The sequence below is a fragment of the Carex rostrata genome, chromosome 2 (assembly GCF_964058835.1).
Source record: "Carex rostrata chromosome 2, lpCarRost1.2, whole genome shotgun sequence".
Classification (NCBI taxonomy): Eukaryota; Viridiplantae; Streptophyta; class Magnoliopsida; order Poales; family Cyperaceae; genus Carex; species Carex rostrata.
This window is the reverse complement of record NC_135919.1, coordinates 5,589,767-5,613,147: the sequence shown is the minus strand read 5'-3', so window position 1 is coordinate 5,613,147 and position 23,381 is coordinate 5,589,767. Positions and strand designations below refer to the sequence as shown.

General features: G+C 33.1%; 2 protein-coding genes and 1 long non-coding RNA gene across 7 annotated transcripts; 2 read left to right on the top strand and 1 right to left on the bottom strand.

Moving 5' to 3' along the window:
• Window positions 1-4,325, top strand: LOC144570886 (uncharacterized). 5 transcript variants are annotated; one of them, XR_013517127.1, is made up of 5 exons: window positions 1-336; window positions 550-596; window positions 1,126-1,208; window positions 2,151-2,339; window positions 2,689-4,325. It is a non-coding gene; the product is annotated as an uncharacterized LOC144570886 (long non-coding RNA). The 5 variants fall into 5 exon arrangements; XR_013517115.1 differs by having other exon boundaries at window positions 2,655-4,325; XR_013517121.1 differs by having other exon boundaries at window positions 2,151-2,774; window positions 3,013-4,325.
• A 655-nt stretch (window positions 4,326-4,980) lies between these two features.
• On the top strand, window positions 4,981-6,462 carry GPX6 (glutathione peroxidase 6). Its single transcript, XM_078320459.1, has 5 exons — window positions 4,981-5,150; window positions 5,251-5,327; window positions 5,570-5,631; window positions 5,773-5,891; window positions 6,061-6,462. Exons 1-5 carry the CDS (start codon window positions 5,106-5,108, stop codon window positions 6,262-6,264), a joined length of 507 nt encoding a protein of 168 aa, XP_078176585.1. The 5' UTR covers window positions 4,981-5,105; the 3' UTR covers window positions 6,265-6,462.
• A 530-nt stretch (window positions 6,463-6,992) lies between these two features.
• On the bottom strand, window positions 6,993-8,516 carry LOC144570795 (cis-zeatin O-glucosyltransferase 2-like). The gene has a single exon (XM_078320454.1). It carries the CDS (start codon window positions 8,504-8,506, stop codon window positions 7,088-7,090), a length of 1,419 nt encoding a protein of 472 aa, XP_078176580.1. The 5' UTR covers window positions 8,507-8,516; the 3' UTR covers window positions 6,993-7,087.
• Between the last annotated feature and the right edge of the window lie 14,865 nt (window positions 8,517-23,381).

Below are 23,381 nucleotides of genomic sequence, written 5' to 3'. Positions count from 1 at the left end.
CCTCGCCATCTGTCCATCTCTTCATTCTGCTCTCCACCGCCTCAAATTTCTCCTCTACCGATGAAAACTCCCTTCCCTTTGCTTCAAAGCAACTACCCGATTATCCACCTCCTACCGATTTGAAGCATTTCCTCTTACTACATCGCCATCTGCTCCCACTTTTCATTCTTACCCCCTTCTTACTTTTGCCCATGCCGATTTCCTCACAGCCCTTCCTATACTCGTCTATAGCTTCCTGAATTATCAAGTCCGTAGGTTCTTCTGGAACAGAGAAATATTGCTCCTGTCCGGTTTGGAAAATATTATTGTTCAAATGGATTGTCTCCAGTGAAAAAGGTAACGCCATTCATGACAGATTAGTTTTTACTCTATACAGCGTACCAACAATACAGTGAAAATAGTGGCAAAATCACTTAGTTCGCTGCATGAAGCAAATTATACTCTTCCAAATTGCATCAGTTGATGGCTAGGTTATTAATTTAACCCTCTAATTGCAATTGAGAATTATTAAAGTTCTCTTCCTCTCTGTCTCTTTCGTTTCTTCTCCAGTTACGACGGATGAAAGCAAAGCCCAACCGTACACTCAAAGCAATTAGGTACATGTATTGTCCAATTAATTTTTCAATTTATCTCAATTATTTGGAAATGTTTTCCAATTTCTCACAATTTTTAGGTAGTATGGACTGTAATTCATTTCTGTCACCCCTGATTTTGCCTCTGTCAATTGTTCATGCTTGTCAGTACCAGTTTAATACCAGAACCAGTACCATTCTATACATTGACATGGGTGTGCTTTATTTGGAAATGTTTTTCAATTTATCCCAATTTTTAGGTAGTATGGACTGTAATTCATTTCTGTGACCCTTGATTTTGCCTCTGTGAATTGTTCATGCTTGTCAGTAGCAGTTTAATACCAGAACCAGTACCATGCTTGATTTTTTTTTTATTTTTTATTTTTTGGAAGACCATTAATAACCTAGCCATTAACTGATGCAATTTGCACGAGTATAATCAGGTAGTTCCTGAATTACCATACCAATTTGAAACTTAAGATCTCAATTTCTATCAATTTAACCCTCTAATTGCAATTGAAAATTATTAAAGTTTCTCACTTTCTATGTGCAGCTTTTTGATTTCTCAAATCCGTAGCTGTTTTTGGAGGACTAATGATACCCAGCTGCCACATAAACTTTCTCAAATTTATAGAGGTACAAGGCTCAACTTTTTATTACGATTTATTAATTTCCATTAGATGTGACGAATTCTTCAATTGCAGTCTCAATTTCAAACTTACGATCCCAATATGTATTAATTTAAGCCTCTAATTGCAATTAAAAATTCTTTAAAGTTCTCACTTTCTATGTCATGCGTGTATAAAAGAATTCGCCAACTATGAATGGAAATTCTTATTATGTTATTCCAGTTTGTTTCTCAATTATTAACTCCAAGTGGAAAGTTTCTTTCACCACCAAATTTGTCAACTATGAATGGAAAAAAAAAAATTCCCTATAGAATAGTTAAGTGAAACAAATTGTATTTCATTTCTTTTTTACTGGGAACAAAGGATGCATTACCTACAGATACAAACTGGAAATTGCTTTCGGAAAATTTTACAGTTTCAAGTAAATATTTAGTAGAAATTGCTCATCTTTCAATTCTTTTAAAGTTAATTAATTGCTTAGTACAATATGCAATACAAAAATGGGATTGGAACCTCTAAAATTAAATTGCAGAGGTGCAATGTCATGATACGATAGCAAACAAAAGAATTGGAACCATATGTTTCTTTTTCCTGTTTTGTTTGTCAGAGCAATAAAGTCTGATAATAGAAGAAAAAAATGGAATTGCTCTGACTTATGGATCTTCTTTCAATCTCATGAGATATCTCAATCTTTATATGGGGGCAATTTTGGAATTGATGTTACTGGAAGGACAAATCATATTACTGGTACAAGGATTTTAATTAGAATCATATTACTGGTAGGTGAAATCATGTAACCGGAACAGGAGTTATTTAGAATTGATATAACTGGCCTGCAGGCATCAATGTTTCAAAAAAATAGAAAAAAAAAAATCTGATGCCCAATTTTTAACAATTTTTTTATTATTTATTCAAAATCTAAATTCCAATTGGCCATCTGTGCATGCAGGAGGCTTTGCCTGTTTTCCTCATCTGATTTAGGGTTTAGGTTATTCAGCGATATCTCAGCAGCTCACAATTTCCAGTAACGATATCTCAAAATCTAGGTGCATGGGTGCTGGATCCGTGGGGTCCACTTTTGCCGTGCTACAAGAGTATGATGTCGTAATTGTTAGGCCCATCATTCAATTCGCCTGAGGTTGTGATTTTGTTTTTTTAGATTCTTTTAGTCCTTTTTATTTATAAATCAGATAATTAATGCGTTTTAATGAAAGCAATCTTCACTGTCTTCTGACAGATGCCAATCTATAATTACCTTTATGTGAAAATTCACTATTATCTGTCATCTTTGATCTTAACATCTTCTACAATGGTCTCTATACATCAGTCAGTTAAGTTTGCAATCAATGTACGTTTTTCATTCAAACTGCACATGTATAATCATATAATCACATAGCTTTCATAACGTAATTAATGTGTTCAAATTTTACAGATGACTATATCCTTTTTGTAGAGATATAGATGATAGGATTATACTTTAATTGCAGAGGGTAATTTGTTGATATTATATATTCTGAACTTCTCAATGGTAATGTCAACAGCAAAAGGCAAGCGCAGTCAGTCCGAAAGCAAAGTTAGTAATTTCTTACTGTGTTTAAATATTTTTTTTAGTTTACTTCTATAATTCATTTTGTAATCTTAGTTATCATATTTCTAAGCTCCATTGCCTTGCACATAAAATTGACTGGGAGAAGAATGACATTTTTTTTTAATTTTGTTTTCAACATTTTGTTTTTGGTTAAGCATGTGACCTACATATGCCTTCAATCACCTATAGTTGATTAAAGGATGCGCGTGCGCTGCATGTGTAGATATTTGCTGATTTTACAATGGGAAAGAACCTTACTGTCTCAAGCGGTGCCTCAAATGCAAATGAAGTAAGAGGTCACAATAATGATTCAAATTTGATTTCGTCTTTACTTGGCCTCTCTAAGGAAAGAGCTAAACCTGACATCTCTGACAAAAGCCATTTAGTCAGCTTGCTTGGTTTGTTTTTCATTTGTTTTATATTTGTCTGGTTATGGTATATATTTTAGATCATTATTTTACTGTACATTGAGTTTTCGGTACATTCATGGTCATCTTTGGATGGTGTCAGTGACAATCAATGTCCAGTTGTCCACTCACACTGAAACATGGTCCCCAATACTGAGTCGAGGGCTTGCTGTCCTAACCAGAAACTAACAATTATATTAGGCAATTAGGATGTTGAACTTTTATTTTTCAGCTAATTATGGTCTAATTGAATCTAAATTAAAAAAAATATCCAATTGATATCCAATTAAGAAACATATACATATTATGAAAATTGGTACCGGGTTTTAACCTCTTCCTGTTGATGGTAGAAAAGTCTTTCATTTATGCTATAGTGTTGAATTAATTATATATGCCCCCCCATATATCCTTTAATTGTGTTCAGGAGGCAGTTGCTGTGACAGCTGCCATTTGGAGAAAATTCTTCTTGAGATGGAAATAGATGCATGTTTCTTCAATTCAATTGCTTTTTAATTTTTAGTTTTGGATTTATCCTTTTCCTTCTGGGTGTGAAACGTTAAGAAATGTACAATTTTATTTTATTTTTTCTATCTTGCTTCATTGGTTAAAATCTTCGACTGGCAGTACTAGCTATGAATCATAAACCAGTACATAATACTGGGTTGCAAGTGCTGGCCTAGTAAAGCTATTTGGAACTCAATTTTATGATTTGTGCCAGTGATGATTTGGCCATCATTTCATCTACAAATATGTGTGCTTCTATGTTTATTTATTTATTTTTTCTAGGTGGGCTTTATTTTCTTCTATAAATGCAGGATCTACTGATTTGCTTTCAACAATCCTCAAAATTCAGATCCAAGATTCGAGATCGATTGCTTAGGCGAAGTGAACACAGTCTACGAGAATGACATGGAATTGATGATCAAAATTTATCATTTTTTTGCAAAGTAAAGCATTGTTTTTAGTTTTTATTTAGCAATACGGTTAGGTATTAAGGTTAAGCTCATCTCATGGAGGAGTGTACCATGAGATAAATTGTCTGATTTGGTATTATATACAATAGTGTTAGGTCTTTAGGTTTAATCTCAACCTTTACTGTGACATTGATTCTATGAGTTGTTTGCACTTACATTTTGCCCAATTTCAATTCCAATCCAAGAAGAATATGTGCTACAATAATCACAACAAAAGCAGCGAATAAATTGACCCATTTTACACAAACACGCACTCAAAAACAGTTGCGGCAACACCGCAACAAATTCATCAAGATGCAGTAAATGACAATTGCCGCGTTGGTCAAAAACAGTTGCGGCAACGCCGCAACCAAGCACCTAGTTTATTATTATTTTTGGATTTAATAAAAATTTGGGAGCTAGCGATATCGAATTTTAAGTTTAAGAGCATCTTCGACACGAACAAAACTTATTCTCCGAGTTATTTTCTAAAACTATAAAAAAATATTGTCCAAATAATATCATCCAGTTATTTTCATACAGCACAGTGGCCCACTGACGGCCACGCGTCATAAAAAGCATGTACGTGTCATAGTTAGACACACATGCGATGCCGATGCGCCTTCGGGATCCTCCTCCAGGCTCCAGTTGCGTTGGTTCACATTTCCCAACTACTAACTTAACTTAACTATTCACACCGTACCGTCGGCAGTCGTTTCTAATAGATCCAAATTCCATCTCCATCTCTATTATGCTGCTGCCTCTCTTCCCAACTCTTTTTTAAGAATTTGTAGCCATTTCGTCAAACACCTCTCCTCCTCTTACCCCATCCATCACCAACTCTTTTTTAATCCCCACTACTTATTATTCCTTACGCAACACCACCTGCCTGCCTCTCCCGTTCCTTGATTACTTCCCACTCTTTCTCTTTCTCTTTCTCTTTCAGATCTGCTTCCATGGCCAGCCAATCCACCACTTCTGTACACGATTTCACTGTCAAGGTTTCTAATTAATTCAATTTTCTTTTGTCCCTCCTTTAATTTTTGCCATCTCATCAAATCTCTCATACCTTCTTAATTTGGCTTTTAATCCTTGTACCAGGATGCAAAGGGGAATGATGTTGATCTAAGCACGTACAAGGGAAAGGTTTTGCTAATTGTCAATGTTGCTTCGCAGTGGTACGTACGTACGTACAGCAATTCATCAAGTACCTTGGTTTGGTTTTGACTTAATTTGGAGCAATTTGTGATCATGTTGTCAATTTTGTCAATTTTGGGGGTCCAATAAATAAATAAATCCCTCTTGAGTGTCCTCTCCTGTTAATTAGCATATCTAATTGTACAATTAATACTCAAGTCAATGCTAATTCATAGAGTACTTGGCCATGTTAACTGCTTCCTACTTTTACTTTTACTTGCAGCGGATTGACCAACTCTAACTACACAGAGCTAAGCCAGCTATACCCCAAGTACAAGGACCAAGGTACGTACTTCATGCATGTTACTCCCTCCCTCTAATATATATCTACTGCCTATTAATTGCGTGATTTGCGTGGGATGTGCATAATTTTTTTCCCCCAATTTCATTTATATATATCGATCCAATGAATGAATTTTATTGTAGGTTTTGAAATTCTGGCTTTCCCATGCAATCAGTTCGGTGGACAAGAACCAGGAAGCAATGAAGAGATTGTGCAATTTGCCTGTACTCGCTTCAAGGCCGAGTACCCGATCTTTGACAAGGTGACCTAGCTTGTAGTAATTGCTACCTCTAGCTAGCTAGCTACTTTTCATTTACAATCGATGATCATTACTAAACAAAACAGTGTAGTGTAGTGGAATTTCAAGTTAAATTAGTAAATATGTGATGTAATACCAAAGAGATGACCATTTAATTTAATTTAATTTTCAGGTTGATGTGAATGGTGAGAAGACTGCACCAATATACAAATTTCTCAAGTCGAGCAAAGGTGGTCTCTTTGGGGAGGGTATCAAGTGGAACTTCTCCAAGTTTTTGGTTGACAAGGAAGGACATGTCGTAGACCGCTACGCTCCGACCACCTCTCCGCTCAGCATCGAGAAAGACCTGAAGAAGCTGCTCGGGACTAGTGCCTAATCACCTCCTCTCCTCGGAGTCTGACGGCTGAGCAAACCTTGCTTTTTTTTTTTCTTTTTTTGTATCTTTAGCTCTCTTTGAATAAGAATCAATCTGTCCTGGTATATGGACTTTGTGTATGTATAAACACCTTGAAATACTTACTTTTTTGTAAGTTTTGCTGCCCAACTAGTTATAGTAAAGCAGATGTTGTTTGTCCATGCTTCTGTTCTAACTTGTTTCAGTGGCTATGGCCTATGGGATTTGATTTGTGCTGATTCCGTGTGGAATAATTTATGGATGGTTTTAAACAGGTTTGGTGCATCAAATTAATTTGCATGGAATTTAGTGTGAAACATACAGTAAATTGCAGCAAAAGAAAACCACGTCTCCACTGCATTTAGGTGTTAGTTTGAGGAGTGCTGAAGGTGATTCCCGGTGTGATGGAACCTCACCTCATAAGTGAAGTTGAATTCTGATGGAGAGTACGTTAGTCTTCAAATAAAATTATATGATATGCACATCCTTAAGAAAGAAAAAGGATGTGATGTACCTCTCCAACTGCAATTCTAATTGCATGTGGAGTAACAACAGCCATTCACCTACAACAATTAAAATTAAGGAATTGAATTAGGGGGTGATTTGCATAGGAAAGGACAGAACACAGATAAATTTAATTAGTACAATTTTCTCAACACATGACACATGTGAGGATATATATATATTTCTTAAACATGACCTTCTCCTAATTATTTCTATGAATTAAAATCGGGTATATAACTATAAGTCGTGCTGTTTTGTTTCAGAATATATAACATTTTGAAAAATAAATGCATGCCCCTATCTATCGTGTAATATGATTAATAAATGAAATCAACTCAGCATTAGAAGAGCCACCATCGGCGACTGCCTGCCTGACAGCCTCTCCTAATTCCTTTGCACGCCGTTTGATCTCCTTTCCTTTATCAGATTCAGAATCAGAATCCATCACTTGTTTTATAATCTTCTCTATCTCCTCCGCAAGCAAAACCTCTTTTCGACGGTCCCAATCTCTAACAATCACCCCAACCTTCAAATAATTTGACACTAACACTGAATTCCATGGCTGGTCTGAGTGCATAGGCCATGTCAACATTGGCACTCCCATGCTAATAGATTCCATACATGAATTCCATCCACAATGACTCATGAAACATGCAATTGCTTTGTGCGACAATATCTCTAACTGCGGTGCCCAATCTCCAATTACTATCCCTTTGCCATGAATTCTTTCCATGAAACCCGCAGGCAATTTCTTTTTCCGACCGTCTTCCCTCTCAGTGATCAAGGCATCACCAAAGTCAGCTTCCCGCAACACCCAAACAAACCGTTGCTCGCTGTTTAACAATCCAATAGCTAACTCTTGGATTTGGTCGTCGGAGATAGATGAATTACTCCCGAACGATACATAAAGAACTGAAGCAGGAGGTTGTTTGTCAAGCCAATCCAAGCAGTGATGCCTTGGTCTTGGCCTTGGCCTTGTTGTTTGATCTGTACTTATAACAGTTGGATTCAGTGGACCTATGGCAAACACCTTCTTTCCAATAAAATCTGGTTGTTGTTTCATAAGGAAGTCAAGGAACTCTCCTTCTATCAAACGACAACTGTTTATGAGTATACCAGAGTACTCCGGTCTCTCGCTTCGGGTAATGAACGCAACAAATTCTTCTGATAAGCAATCATCCGTTGATGGTGCACTAAGGCCCAATGATCTTAGTAAGGCCCCAGCTGGACTATCTTGACCTTCCCACTGTAAACCAATTGAAGGCGGTACACACTGGAAATTGTACGACTCGCCATTGGGGAGTGCAGCAGCTTCTGATGCTGCAAAGGAAACAAATTTGTCTGATATGACCACGACACGACGCGAAGAGATGGACAAGGAATGTAAAAGATCAGCTAAATGAGGTCGTACATGCTCAAACGCGTTAAGCAGGGGCTCGACGTCAGACGGGAAGAAGAGGGATGAATTGGGGTTTGGTGCAGGGGATGCAAATGGAGGGATAGGTAATTCATGGAAACGGATTGAGTCGATGGCGGAAGCATGCCAACCTTCAATGCGAGACTTTGCTTGGTAGATGTGGGTTGCGGGGGCTGCATAGCACACAGTCAAGCCGTGACCGGAGAGGACAATGGAAAGGTGGAGGAGTTGGTTCAGGTGACCTTGTGCAGGGAAAGGCACCACAACTATGCTTACATTCTCTTTGTTTGCCTGCATGTCCATGTATTCTTTCTCTCTTTCTTTCCAAGGTTGGTTAATGGTGATAGTTTTAACTTTTAATTGGTGAAAAATTAAAGGATTCAAGGGATCTATATTCTAGTATTTATTTGCTTTTGCATTGACGAATTCAAACTTGTCAACTGGAAGAACACGCGCGAGAATTAATTAATGGACCGGAGAATAAGTATGAGGAATTTTCAACATATATAATTAATTTTCTCAAAAGTAGGATATGAATTTTCAACATATAGAAAATTAAAGTTCTGGTTGAAATTATTGATATCTGTGATATATATAGAAAACGATGGAGGGGCTGTGATCGATATAGCCAACTAGTTTCATTATATAATTAATTTATAGTATAAATAATTAATGTACCTCTCCTCATCTTAATTAATTCAAAACGACTTGATTGTACGGGAGGCTAGAAATAATCGATTGTATATTAGCCTATCTCTCTATATATATGAGCTAGAGGGATCAAGTTACAACAAAACCATCAGACCATGGGATCTCAAACAGGTTACTCCCTTATGGCAGGGGTTAAAGCAAGTTAAGGTCTTTTTCGAATTTTCCATCACCTATAGATCGGGGCAAGGTAGTCATACAAGATTCTGGAACGATGATTGGCTTAGTGGGGCGATCTGCAATAGGTACTCAGAGCTATACAGTCATGCGCAAGAAAAAAATATGACGGTTCAGCAAGCTCGAAGTGGGGGTCAATGGAATCTGAATGTATCCCAGCAGCTATCGATCCAGGCTGAGCAAGAAAGTACTGCATTAATGCAGGAGCTTAGCGCATACCTAGTGAGTCAGGAGGAATCGGATCAGCTTAGTTGGAAGTGGGGATTGAATGGAAAATTTACGGTTAAAACATCTTACGAGGCAATGGCAAGTGGGCCATTTATTGAGAGCTGTAATGCAAAAATTTGGCAACTCAAAGCACCTCTAAGAATCCTAATCTTTGGCTGGCTTGCTATTAAGAACAGGATTTTAACAACGGACAACCTCACCCGGAAGGGATGGGAGTTGCCCAACATATGCTACTTGTGTCGAAAGGAAGCTGAGTCAGTGAGACATCTCTTTCATACTTGCGAGTTTACAAGCCTGCTGAGAAGGGAAATCACGGTGAAGATGCCGGAACTTAGCAGTTGTTAGCTATTTCAAAGGGGGTCTTTCAGAGCCGTAATCCTCTTCTCAAAGCATACTAAGGTAAGGCATATGCAGTTGGCCTTTTGCTTCATCCTATGGAAGGAGAGATGTAGGCGGCTATTCCAGGATAAGAGGAAGAACGTTGAGGCAGTGGGGGATGAGATCTGTCAAGAGTACACTAGTTGGAATATACTAAGGCGAGGAGAGTAACCATGCGCAGAGCTATGTTTTGTAGCTTAATTTCAATTTTCTTGCATTTCCTTTTCTTTTCTTGATTTACTTATGAACACTGTACCTCTTGACACCTCTGGTGTCCATTTTAATGGAATCTGGGAGCTAGACTCCCATGTTTCTCTTTCAAAAAAAAGTTACAACAATTTTTGAGTTACAACAAGTTACCACAACCATTTTTTATATTTTCAAAGTCTAAATTGTTAATTCAAACCATTCCACTTTGAAAATCGCTGATCCAACAGTGGCTTAACAAAAGAAGCTACCGTTGGATCAATGATTTTCAAAGTGGCTTAATAAATAGTAAAAAATTCAAAAAAAAAATGTAAACTTTGGTCTCCAAGTATGCGCGAGAATTAATTAATGGACCAGAGAATAAGTATGAGGAATTTTCAACATATATAATTAATTTTCTCAAAAGTAGGATATGAATTTTCAACATATAGAAAATTAAAGATATTATGGTTGAAATTATTGATATCTGTAGTATATATAGAAAACGATATATATAGAAAACGATCGATGGAGGGGCTGTGATATAGCCCACTAGTTTCATTATATAATTAATTTAATTTATAGTATAAATAATTAATGTACCTCTCCACATCTTAATTTCATACATTAATTAATTCTCGGATCGAACTTAATTTCGTCTGTTATGATTGCTTTCAACTGTGTTATATATGTTATATAGGCTCGACTAGCTCCCATAATTAATTGTAAGTGAATTAATTAGTATGCATTTGAAATAGAGGAGAGTTCAAATGCTTTCATTTTTTGTGCCTCTATCATGTCTCTATTTTTTAAAACTTTAATAATTCAAAATTTAAATCTTAAAATTCAAAATAAAACCGTTGGATATGAATTATATCATTTTATCTATGCACATGTAAAAAATTATAGCATTTCAACTTTGTTTTGATTGTCATCTTGAGCTTGTAAAAATGTATACAAATGTGGATAATTTCTAGACGTTAATTTTTCAAGTTATTGATTCATATAAAAACAAAATCAAAATGTGATAATATATATAAATATATTCTGGTCTTGAGACTTGACATGAGCGGCAATGTTGGACCCGGATCTTAATTATGTATACACGCATATATGTATATGAATTTCTTTCAAATATAAAATTAATTAATGTGGATTTCATCGTCCACAGCGCAGACAATTCAAAAATATGGGTTTAATATTTATTATATAACACGTTATGTGAAAGACGCAAATTCCATCTCCAGCCAAGAATTTCTCACTTGTTTTTTTTTTTTTTTTTTTTTTTTTAGATAGAAAGACGTACCAACTATTATTTAATTTGAACCCATTACCAAACAGTTGGGTTTTAATTGGGTCGTAAGTTATTGGACCACTGGGAGCCTAAAAAGTAAAAACCCTCCTATCATATCATGTATAATTCATTTTTTTCAGCCCGATTATGCTTGGGACTTGGTGTTAAAACTTTACCTAAAATGTTTGGTTCAGGTCTATTTTCCTGTTAATTAGGCAGCTTTATATGAAAAATATTTAACAACAATTTACGGACAATACGTACATCTACGCATCACCGACAGCATGAAAGTATGTATGTCACTTCACAAACAAAACAAAAAACAAAAAAGACATGTTATTATCCCTTTTATTTTATTTACCATTTCATGAAAAAGAAAATCATTTTTATCAGGTAAGCAGATTTTACCAAAACCCCTATAAAATCACAAATAGAAGAAGACAACTTTTTCATAAGAAAAGAAATCTGGGTTAACACTTAAATTGATTCTCTTATTTAAATAAATTACGAATAAAATCGGAAAACTATAACGTCAAAGCAAGATGAGGTTTCGACGTGAGTTAACTCTAAATTAGTCATTTGAAAGCCGATAACAGTATTCACGCTACATTATTCTTATTGTATCTATAATTACCATAATTATTTAGAGAGACCACAAAATCTCCAACGCTAATTTTTTTTTTCTAAAATGTTAATACCTATACAAAAAATATTTATATATTATAAAATATATTTATATGGATGTTCAATCTATAATCTCCAATATTAATTCTCATTTCATTACCCACTACCTCCACTACTATGAGCATTTATTTTGTTCTTTATTATTGTAACATATCTTTCTAGCCTATAAATAGAGATTTTGTAAATGAATAATTGACACATATATTATATCCAATAGTAGAGAATAAAATTATGTTATTCCTCTCTCTATCTCTCTTGTTATTTACTTTACTTTTGTTGCAACTTTATTTTAATTTTACAACATGTTATCAACACGACTTACTCGGAAGAAGTTGCTAAGTAATCATGTAAGTAATTTGTGTGATTAATTATTATATATTTCATTAATTTAAATTTCCTTTAAATTTTTTATTATATTTATTTTTAGTTTAAAAGAATCAAATCTAGGTTTGAAAATAAAAGTCCCAAAAGGATTGAAAATGCCTGAAGCATATAAGTCAAAATCTAGAGAGATGTTATAAAATTAAGAAGATCTTTATACGGACTAAAACAATATGGTCGAATGTGGTATAATCGACTGAGTGAGTACCTTTTAAAAGAAGGATATAAAAATAATATAATTAGTCCATGTGTTTTAATTAAAAGATCAAATCTAGGTTTCACAATCATTGCAGTGTATGTTGATGATTTAAACATTATTGGATCTCCTGAAGAGATTGAGAATACTGCAAAATTGTTGAAGAATGAGTTTGAAATGAAAGACCTTGGTGTAACAAAATTTTGTCTCGGCCTGCAGATCGAACGTCTAAAGAATAAAATATTTATCCATCAATTAAATTATGTTGAAAAAGTATTAAAGAGATTATATGGATAAAGCTCCTCCTTTGATCACACTAATGGTCGTACGATCGCTAAATGCAAAAAATGATCATTTTCGCCCGCAAGAAAATAATGAAAAAGTACTTGGTCCTGAAGTACCATACTTAAGTGCAGTCGGAGCATTATTATATCTTGCAAATAATACGAGACCCAATATTGCATTTGCAGTAAATGTGTTAGCAAGATATAGTTCCAAACCAACCAGAAGACATTGGAATGGAATTAAACAAGTATTTCGGTATCTCTGCGGAACTAGAGATATGGGGTTATACTATCAAAAGGATACAAAATCCAATTTAATTGGATATGCAGATGCGGGATATTTATCGGATCCACATAAAGCACTATCTCAATCAGGATATGTATTCACCTATTGTGGAGCTGCAATTTCATGGCGATGGACAAAATAAACTCTTACAGCTACATCTTCAAATCACACCGAACTGATCGCCTTAAACAAGGTGGGTCGAGAATGTGTTTGGTTACGTTCAATGATTCAAAATATTCAAGAAAAATGCAGACTTTAAAACATCAAGGTAAATCTTACTCCGCTATATGAAGATAATGCAACATGTATTGCACAAATCAAAGAAGTATATATCAAAGGAGACCGAATTAAAGATATTGCACCAAAGTTCTTTTCGACACATGACCTACAAAAGGAATGTGTAATAGATGTTTGCCAAGTCCGATCAATCAACAATCTGGCAGACCTATTCACAAAATCTTTACCGACAAAGATTTTTGTACAACTCACAAAGAAGATAGGTCTACATCGATTGAAGGATATTCAAAATATCAAAATGAGGGAAAGCATTATACACACTGTACTCTTTTTTCCTTAACCAAGTTTTTATCCAAATGGGTTTTTCTTGGTAAGGTTTTTAATGGGGCAGTACATAGTCCTGAAGTATCATGTAAATATTGATCCTGAAGTATTATATTAACAGCGTATAATGAAATATGAACATCAAAGGAAAAGTGTTATAAAATATATTTATGTGGATGTTCAATCTATAACCTCCAATATTAACTCTCATTTCATTGTCCACTACCTCCACTACTATGGGCATTTATTTTCTCCTTTATTATTGTAACATATCTTTCTAGCCTATAAATAGAGGTTTTGTAAATGGAGAATGAACACATATATTATATACAATAGTGGAGAATAAAATTATATTATTCCTCCCTCTATCTCTCTTGTTATTTACTTTACTTTTGTTGCAACTTTATTTTAATTTTACAACATTATACTTATTCACATAAGTATTTATACTTATGAGGTAAACAATTTTAACGTAAATAATTATCTTCTCAATCAAATATCTCAAACATACCCGCATTATAATTACCTGTGGGGGACCACTCAAATTACATTGAGGGACCATACACGATTTTAGGGGTGGGTTCTTTTTTCTCTGTTCAATCTCGTTCATATTTCTGACGATCCATGAGAAATTTTACAAATCTAAAACCACAAACGTCTTCTACGCAAGTTTTTTTTTCAAATAAAATCCATGATGACGTACTTTCAGACTCGCCGTCATGCAAGTATTTATACCTATATTTGCAAATACTTTTTACATGTGACAATAGATGACGTCTGAAAGTATTAATATCAAGTACTGAAAATATTTATACCTATGCACTGAAGTATTTATACCTATGCGGTCAACTATTTCTGTTAGATGAAGGTTGACGCAGAGACGATTGGGGAAGGTTGATGCGGTGATACGGGTCCCCACTACTTTATTAGAGGAAGGTTGATGCGAGGACGATTGAGGACTGAAAAAATGATAATCATAACAAATTACGCATCAAATTATTAATATTTTATTTTTCAAGAGTGTTGCAAGAATTTTAGAATAATAATTAATGGGAACCATATAATTAGTGGAGAACTATAGTACATAATTTCTTTAAATAGTGTGCAGGAATTTTGAAGGTACTCGATGAGAGTACTCTCTCCAATTCACCTATTACGTCAATTCAGAAATTAATAAAGTATTAAATATAATATTTTTTTAGTAAAGTTTGGAGATCAAATTATCCAATTATTTAATATCTACTAGAATTTTTTCATCTAAATTTCAAACATACAACCTCTCATGCAGAAAACATTGCCTTTATCACTAGATTAAAGATTGATTTTCACATTAAATATAATATTAGTTATTAGAGATCTATGTTGTCCTTTTATGAAACTATTTTCAAATTTTAATTATGAAAGCCTAATCGTCATTAGTGATTTTATTTTTAATTTGAAGTCCTAGGTGGCAATTTTATTTGTAATTTATAAATAGAAGGTTTTTTTTTATCTTCTGAGATTATCTTCATGTTGGCAAAAAATATTAATTTCTAATTGCTAATTTATTTTGAGAAATAATTTATGGACTGTATGAACTTCAATATGAATTAATTGTTTACTAATTAATCTGGAGTCAGGCTAATATAACACTAGTGTTATTTCAAACTAAATAACACCACATCTTAAACCATTAGATCTGCTTTAATATTCGTACAAAATGAAGCGCTTGATCAATAAAAGTGGGGATAGAGACGGAAGAGGTCTTAGAAGTTAGAACCCTCCGTTAGCGCCTTCGTTAGACAACCCACACGCTCTCTCTCCTTCGCTCTCATCTAGCCCTAGCCCTCCGCTGCCCTCAGTCGCGCTCGCCTCAGCCGCACCCTCGCCCTAAGGCCCCTAACCCTTGCCTCACCCGCCTCATCTTTCCTCATTCACCCTAGCCCTAACCTTCGCTACTTCACTTAAGCCGCGCATTCGTCCCAGCCACGCAACCACTGTACCAGTTCCTGACATTCATTATACCAGTACAAATTGTTATAGTTTTTTTCTGTTGAAACCTACTAAAATAATTTTGTACTCAACAATTATTTAAATAAAGAAATGGAAAATGAATGATTAATAGAAGAGGAATCTGCCTCATGCAACAATTTGTATTTACTTATCTTTTTTACGTATGTGTATCAGTATCATGAGAGAGATAATCAACTGGTCACTAGACTGTCATTTTCTTACAGTTTAACATTCTATTTATTATGATTGTAATTTATTTAATTTTTTCATTACTCTACTAATCTGTACCATTACATAACATTTTGACCTGTGAGTATGTTGATATAAAATGATCATAACCGACTGTCATTAGTCTCCAGTGATCAGACTCTTTCTTTCTGTATATATACATATATACATGTTCTCCATTGATCATTTACTTTTCTCATGTATTTATTTTTTTTTTTTTTAGCAAACAACTTTATTTGGATTGTATGGATATTTATTTGAGAAATTTTACTTGAAAAAATTGTAAAGTAATTGTATTAACCATTAAATTTAAATAAATTTAATTATTTATTCTAATACATATCATCAAATTGAACTGAGGGTTAGATTTAATTTTGGTTAAAAATTGGATGAGGTTTAAAAATAATCTAACAAATACTAATGTAACGTGAATCAAAGAATATATATATAATTGCAAGAAAATATTTTATTTCATAATTTAACCAAGTACAGGATACAAGAAATGGCGAAAGTCAAGTTTAGCTAAAATATAAAATTGCTTAAAAAATTCACTAATCCAACCTAATATACTAGTGTTATACTTTGTATAAATATTAAAGTAGATCTAATGATTTAAGATGTGGTGGTAACGAAAGAGCTAACGGATGGTTCAATTTTAGATTTTTTTTTTTCCGTTTCTATTTCTTTGATGGAGCGCTCTACTTTGTATGAATATTAAAGCAGATCTAATGATTTAAGATGTGATGTTATTTAGTTTGAAATAACACTAGTGTTATACTAATCTGATTCATTAATCTAAACTTGAATATTTATCTATTTTTAAATTAATATGATATGTTGATTAGGGAAAAAAGAATAGCTAGGCTTTGTTTGTTTGTTTGTTTATTCATTTGATTGTAGCATCGGATTCCGATGACATTGAAGCAATTATTGGGGTTGGGGGAACCGACAGACACATGGATCCAATAATTAGGCGGTCTGCATCTGCTATGGGGCCCACATTGCAGAATTATTCCTCATCGCTCGGCGCTCGCTTCCTTAAAATTAGTTTACTTTTCCCCCAACAACATCCTTTTAATCATTTCAGATCGCATATTCCAATTTTAACATCACCTCAAGCCTCTCAAGCCTCAAGCTGGTTACACACTTTCATAAATAGTTAACTCTTTAAGAATAAATATTTTTTTATTACACTTTTTTTGTGACACCGAATTACACTCTCTATTTATAAAGCTTTCAAAGTTCAAATAGTCGATCCAAACCGTTCAGCATAAGAATATATTAAAATGTGCTTGCAGATTAAATTTTACATTTTTTGGAATTTTTTTACTATTTATTAAGTATTTAACAAAATCGCTATATTCAAACCATTGAATTTTTGTACTCATCTTAATAAATAGTAAAAAATTCAAAAAAAATGTAAAATTTGATCTGCAAGCACATTTTAACATATCTATCATGTTGAACATTTTAGATTAACTGTTTGAATTTCGAAAATATAGAGTATAATCCGGTGTCACCAAAAAAGAGTATAATTGAATCCCTCCTCTTTTTCCATTTTATGTTATGTTATGCATTCCTTAAACCGTATTCTTAAAAAAGTGATGTCATGGTACTCTGCAATGAGCGAATTGGTGGTATGCAATATACATCAATATATTTGTTTTGAAATTTAAATAATTCATATGAACCGTTAAACATAATATTTATATAAAATGTATTTACGATTTAAATTTTATAGTTTTTGTTAATTTGTTTACTATTTCTTAAATAAGTATAAAATCATTACTTTTTAGTGGTCTATGATTTCTAGATAGGTGGAAAAAATTGTAAATAAATGTAAAAGTTTAATCTACAAGTACATTTTTATATGAAGATCATGTTGAATGGTTTAGATTGATTATTTAAATTTTCGGAAAGGAGATATTGATCCATAGTATTAGGAGTAGATTCAGGATTTTGATCAGGAGTAAGCACAAAATATTGACAAGAGTACAATAATTTTTTTCTTGATGAATCGGAGCGGAGTAGCGATAGAGATCTAGAAAAGCTACGACACAATCGGATACATCACGGCACAACATGACACGTGTGTAGGTCACGTGTTGTAACTCGCATGTCTCGTGCTGTGACTATTCATGTAAATGATCATATATATCTTTCGAAAATTTGGCACGACACGGCATGTCACGCGAAAGATTTGGTCATAGCACGACACATGGTCACGTGTAATTAGGACCGATTTTGATCGAATGACAAATCTTAAATAAACTAACTTAAATTATGAAAAAAAAAGTTAAACGTGATCGGTCACATAAGGTTAAGGCGTGACTAACTTGTTGTGACTATTCACATGTCATGACAATCATTCCTAATTTGGTCATCACATGGCATGATACAGATAAATCTGACTTGTCTCGTGCTCAACACGTGATCTAAGTCATGATGTGACTAGTCACGCCACGATATGTGGACCTATTTTTTCTCCTAGCAAATCAATGATTCTTCTGAGTGAAGCAGCAAATCAAACTGTTTTTTTTTTCTTTTACGCGAATTAGTCTGGCCTGACTTTCTTTTCTGTACAATTTTCTTCTACTGAGTCATGAATTGAATTCAGGAGTAGGTATTATTTCAATCCAGGGGGGAAGCAAGTGTCTACCCTGCCTCTCTTTGAGTCTGCCACTGCATAGTATGGACCAATCCACGCTTTACATTGTACCATAGTCTCCCTTTTCTAAAAATATGCATACTTCACATAACTGTTATTCTAAAAATATGCATACTTCACTTAATTAATTAAATAATAATATATAAAAAATCAAAATGAGATAGGAAGGAAGGAGACCATCCAACAACCCATTTCATTTCATCATTCATTCATTATGTGTGATGTGTGAGATGTCGCATCTGCATCTCACCTCTCGCCTTTCGTTTCCAGCTCACCCGCACTCTCTTAATTGTTGTATTTGTATTATTGTATAGTCTAGTCTGCTTCAACCCCTCTGTTCTTCTGTGCCAACGCGTTAAATAGCCTTTCATACAGCTGCTGCTCATTACTCTAAAATTTTAGTTCCAGCTTGTTGATTCTTAAAGATGAATTAATGCCATGTTCAATTAATATTATAAATAATGTCATGTTGGACAGTTTAGATTAACTTGTCACACACACACACACACACACATATATGGTTTATGTGTCGTGTATTTTTTTTTAAACTATCAACAAGCTACCAATATAATAGAAAACCCAGCAGCAGGTATTGTTATTTGTTAGTTTCAGCATGCACACAAATCAAAAGCTACATATATAGTACATACTGCCACTGTATCAGAAAACTGATACAGGAGTACCATTTTGCATCAAAGGTCGAGATGGCTAATTGCTTGCTCTTAATAAAAATAACATATCTTAATCATAATATTTGTTAATTTCATTCAATTCAACCCGCTTTGTTATTAGTCCAGGTTGAGTTAAAAATTGGGCCGTAAACAAAATTTATCTTAATCTGTCCCACTTGTTTCCAATAATATTTAATACCATGTTTTCTTAAATATTTCTATCTTTAAATATTAACTCCTAAATATTTCTATCTTTAAATATTAACTCCACATGATGATGATACCATTTTGATCAATTGGAAAATTAATTTTGAAATTGAATTTTTAAAATATTTTTTTTGTGAAAAAAGATTCCATGGCAAATATGATTTTCTTACTGGAATGAAATTATAGAAAATCTCACTATTGGCATTTCTTACTCTTTGTAATTTAGGGACTTCAAAAAATAGTCTTGTGCTGAAAAGTAGATCTTGTTATTAATGCTCACTCTAAACAACTCATAAAAAATGTCAAAATACGATAAAACAATCTTATGAATATTTTTTTTAAACAATTTCTAACTTTTTTCTTTTTTAAAAACAAAATATGGAGATCAAGTCTCCAGATTTCATTCATTGATAAAGACACAAGAAGTGTCAGTTTATTACAAAATTAAAATAAAACAGAAAATAGTAAAGAAAAGAAAAGAAAAAATAAAAAGAAATTAAAGATACACATTTGCACTGATCCTCTACCAAATATTAAATCACATGAAAATTTCTTGTTTAATTTCTATAACCAGCAAGGTCATCGGTTTGTCTTTGTCAGTGAAGGCTCTTTTGCGCTTTTCTCTCCAAATAATAAAACAGAGTACTAGGGCCGGTCCTGAAGATTTTGGGGTCCGGGGCAAAAGAAAATCTTGAGCCCTTTATATATACCAGTGTTGTAAAAACAATCTTAACGGCTGATTATATCGTTAATGGCGGTCAAACTGTTATGAATATACTTATTGGAGGTCTATTAGTGAATTTTTCTGATTAATCAGCCGATTATTCCCAATTATTCCGTTTATTCTTGTTTGATCGTTCGTTTATTTATGTTTATTGCTATTTATTTCCGTTTATTCCAGTGATTATTTATTTTTACATTGTTTTTTTTGTGACTGTGTGATAATAAGTTTCATAAATCATGTATTGCAGTTTTATTTGTGCTTGGCTATACATCCATTTTTTTTATATATGTTTGTTCTTCTTACTTGTTTTGAATTAATTGATTAATTCATCTATTATTTATATACCATATATTTCTCTGACTTACTGATGTAATTTTTCAATTAGTACATCATGCTCATATATCAAATTAAGTTGTTATTACAAACTAAATTTAGCGATTTTATGTTGGAATGTTCCATGTCTTTCAAATAATATATTATCAGTATTGCAAACGCTTAATTCTCAAATTTATTTTTTCATTAAATACATGTGTTACTTACACATGTAAAGTTTTTGTCTTAGAACTAAGTTAAATTAAGTTTATTTGATAAGTTTGATGAGTTAAATAAATTATTTTTTTAATAAACTATAAATATATACACATAATTTTAATAAAAAAAACAAAATTATTCGCATAATTCTGATTAATCGGTCGCATACCGATTAATCGCTTGATGGTATCTTGTCCGTTCGACGAGCGCATACCGTTATTTACAATACTGATATATACAAAAAAATTATTGATATGCCAATAAATCATACCTATTTATAGAAAAGTTTGGACCATTTATATATTCAAAGTTTGAGCTCTAATATTTTATTTATTTTTAATATATACAGATTAATTTATTTTAATATATGGAATTTTTTTTTTCTTTTGGGGCCCTCTTGAATTTTGGGACCCAAGGCGGTCGCCCTGACTATCCAGCACCAAGGCCGACCCTCCAGAGCGCTACCTGCATTTGTTTGATCATTGTCCCCCTTCTCGTGATAACTCAGTAGTTAATATTAAGAAGCATTTTCTCCACTTCTTGCTACATCTTCATTCTTATATTATGCACGTAGTTGTTCTGATCTGTCAATGGCTGAGATTGAAAGATTAATTTTTGAATTAAATATCAGCCCTCCAATCACATAAATTGTCTTCTTTTAATTAAATACATCTATTTTATTTGTATAAGTCTAAATTCAGTTAAAAACATGTTCACCACACAAACTTCTATATAATTTGTCACATTAAAATTGAATTAATTCATAGCGATCCGTTTACTTATTTCTCCTTACACATTAAAAATTTATCTCATCCCATATTTACAACTGGTCATTAATTTGGGTTAATAAAATGATCTTTCTTTTGAAAAGATAAGACAAAATATCCTTTTGTGTCCATAAACTCAATATTTTTTTCTCCCCTCCCTTTAACTCTTCTTCTACTAAAATTATAATTATATTAATTTAGATAATTAACATTTTGTAATTTATATATTTAATAATTCTGGAGTATAAATTTTTATTATTCCGTTTCAAATTTTATAATTTGACCTTGTACGTGTTACTTAATTTTATTTAACTGAACTTCTAAAGCCTATACTAAATCTTAAATTTCAAAACGTATAAAATGATACGTTCAATTATACCAAATTTCAAGTTTCTATAATTTTACAATTTTACATTTAAAATTTCATTGTTTGGCTTAACTTATTATATATGTTCACATTTGATATATTAACGTTTTTTACAGATTTATAACAAAACAATTAGAAGCGGGTAAACTTTATGGAAACATTATATATCTGAATCGACTAAATCTGCACAAATTTTTAAATTATAAAAAATAAAAATTCGAATGAGAAATTTTGAAGTTTATAAAAATGATGTTAGATTGGACAATTTAATTCATACAAATTTGAAATGAACAAATGCAAAATTTTCAAGATGAAGCTTAATTAAAATTTTGATTTTTGCAAGTTTGAATTATGCAAATAAATTAGTTTCAACTCTGAAAATATTATAGTATTTATTGGTCCAAAGGCACTTATAGGGGTGAATAGGATATTTTTAAACTTTTAATCTAAGTTATAAGTCCCTAATGTGTCTTAGAATTATTCTTGGCGAAAACTTGAATAACTTGGTACTAAACTAAAATATAAAATAATAAAGTAAAAAGTAGAGTTTAGAGACACTTAATATAAGAGTTGTTTACGGAGTTCAGCACTAATGCCTACGTCTTCGAGGCCCGTGACCTTCGAGATGGCGTGCCTTTCTTTGCCCAATGAGAAATGAAGTTTCTTTACCCAATGAGAAATGAAGTACAAGGTGGAACTGGTGAGCCCTTACAATCTTCTGGGAAGTCACACAGCCTAAGCACGGAATTGGCTCATGAGCACTAAAGGCTCAAGGATAACAAAGCAAGCAACTAAGGCTCAGAAGTAAAATGTTGATCTCGCAGTATCACTCTAAGAGTTTGTGTATTAGTTGAATAAGCTTGAGATTAATTGTGTATATTGAAGTTGATATGCACAAGCAACAACAACTTTCTCCAGATCTGAAAATTTGTAATATTGAAGTTAGGGGCAGCTAGAGTTCTTTTCCAAACCTTGGTATTGCTGCTATTTATAGAGAGCTGAGAAAAATAAAGTAATTTGGCTCTACCATTATAACGGTTCCTGGACCATTATAACGGTATGTCAACTTACGCTGGTTTGGATCACCGGGAACCCTAACGGTGGTTCCCACAATGGAAATCCTCTGGAAGTCCTGTTGTTCGGTGACGGTTCCACCGAATTAATCCGTCACACACTGGTAGAGGATTTATTTATTCTGTTACAACGGTTCTTGACCTATTGTAATGGTAGGCCTCACTTAGTTAATTCTCAAACTTATTTTACCAATTTTACAGATTAATTATCCTAATCTTGGGATGATGCTTCTGTTGTCCAATGTCTTACATCTTTGATGTTGTATTAGCAGTTTATTAATTCATCCTTGATGTGTAATTATTGAATCTTCTGTTGTCATAAACCTGCACAATGTCTCAAGAAGAAAAATTGTAAAATGTAATTTATATATGTTTTGCAAATCTAGTCAAGCAGACAAGTAGATTATGGTACAAACCAACAGTACTATAATCTGAACTGTAGAAAAAACTAGTTTTCATACTTTGATTTTTGGATATGTTAAATTAAAAGGTAAAATATTGGGCTGTCAATGAAAATATTAAAAATGTTAATTTGAGTTGTAGAATTCGAAAACTGAATAATGATCTGGTCCAAAATAAATTTTCTA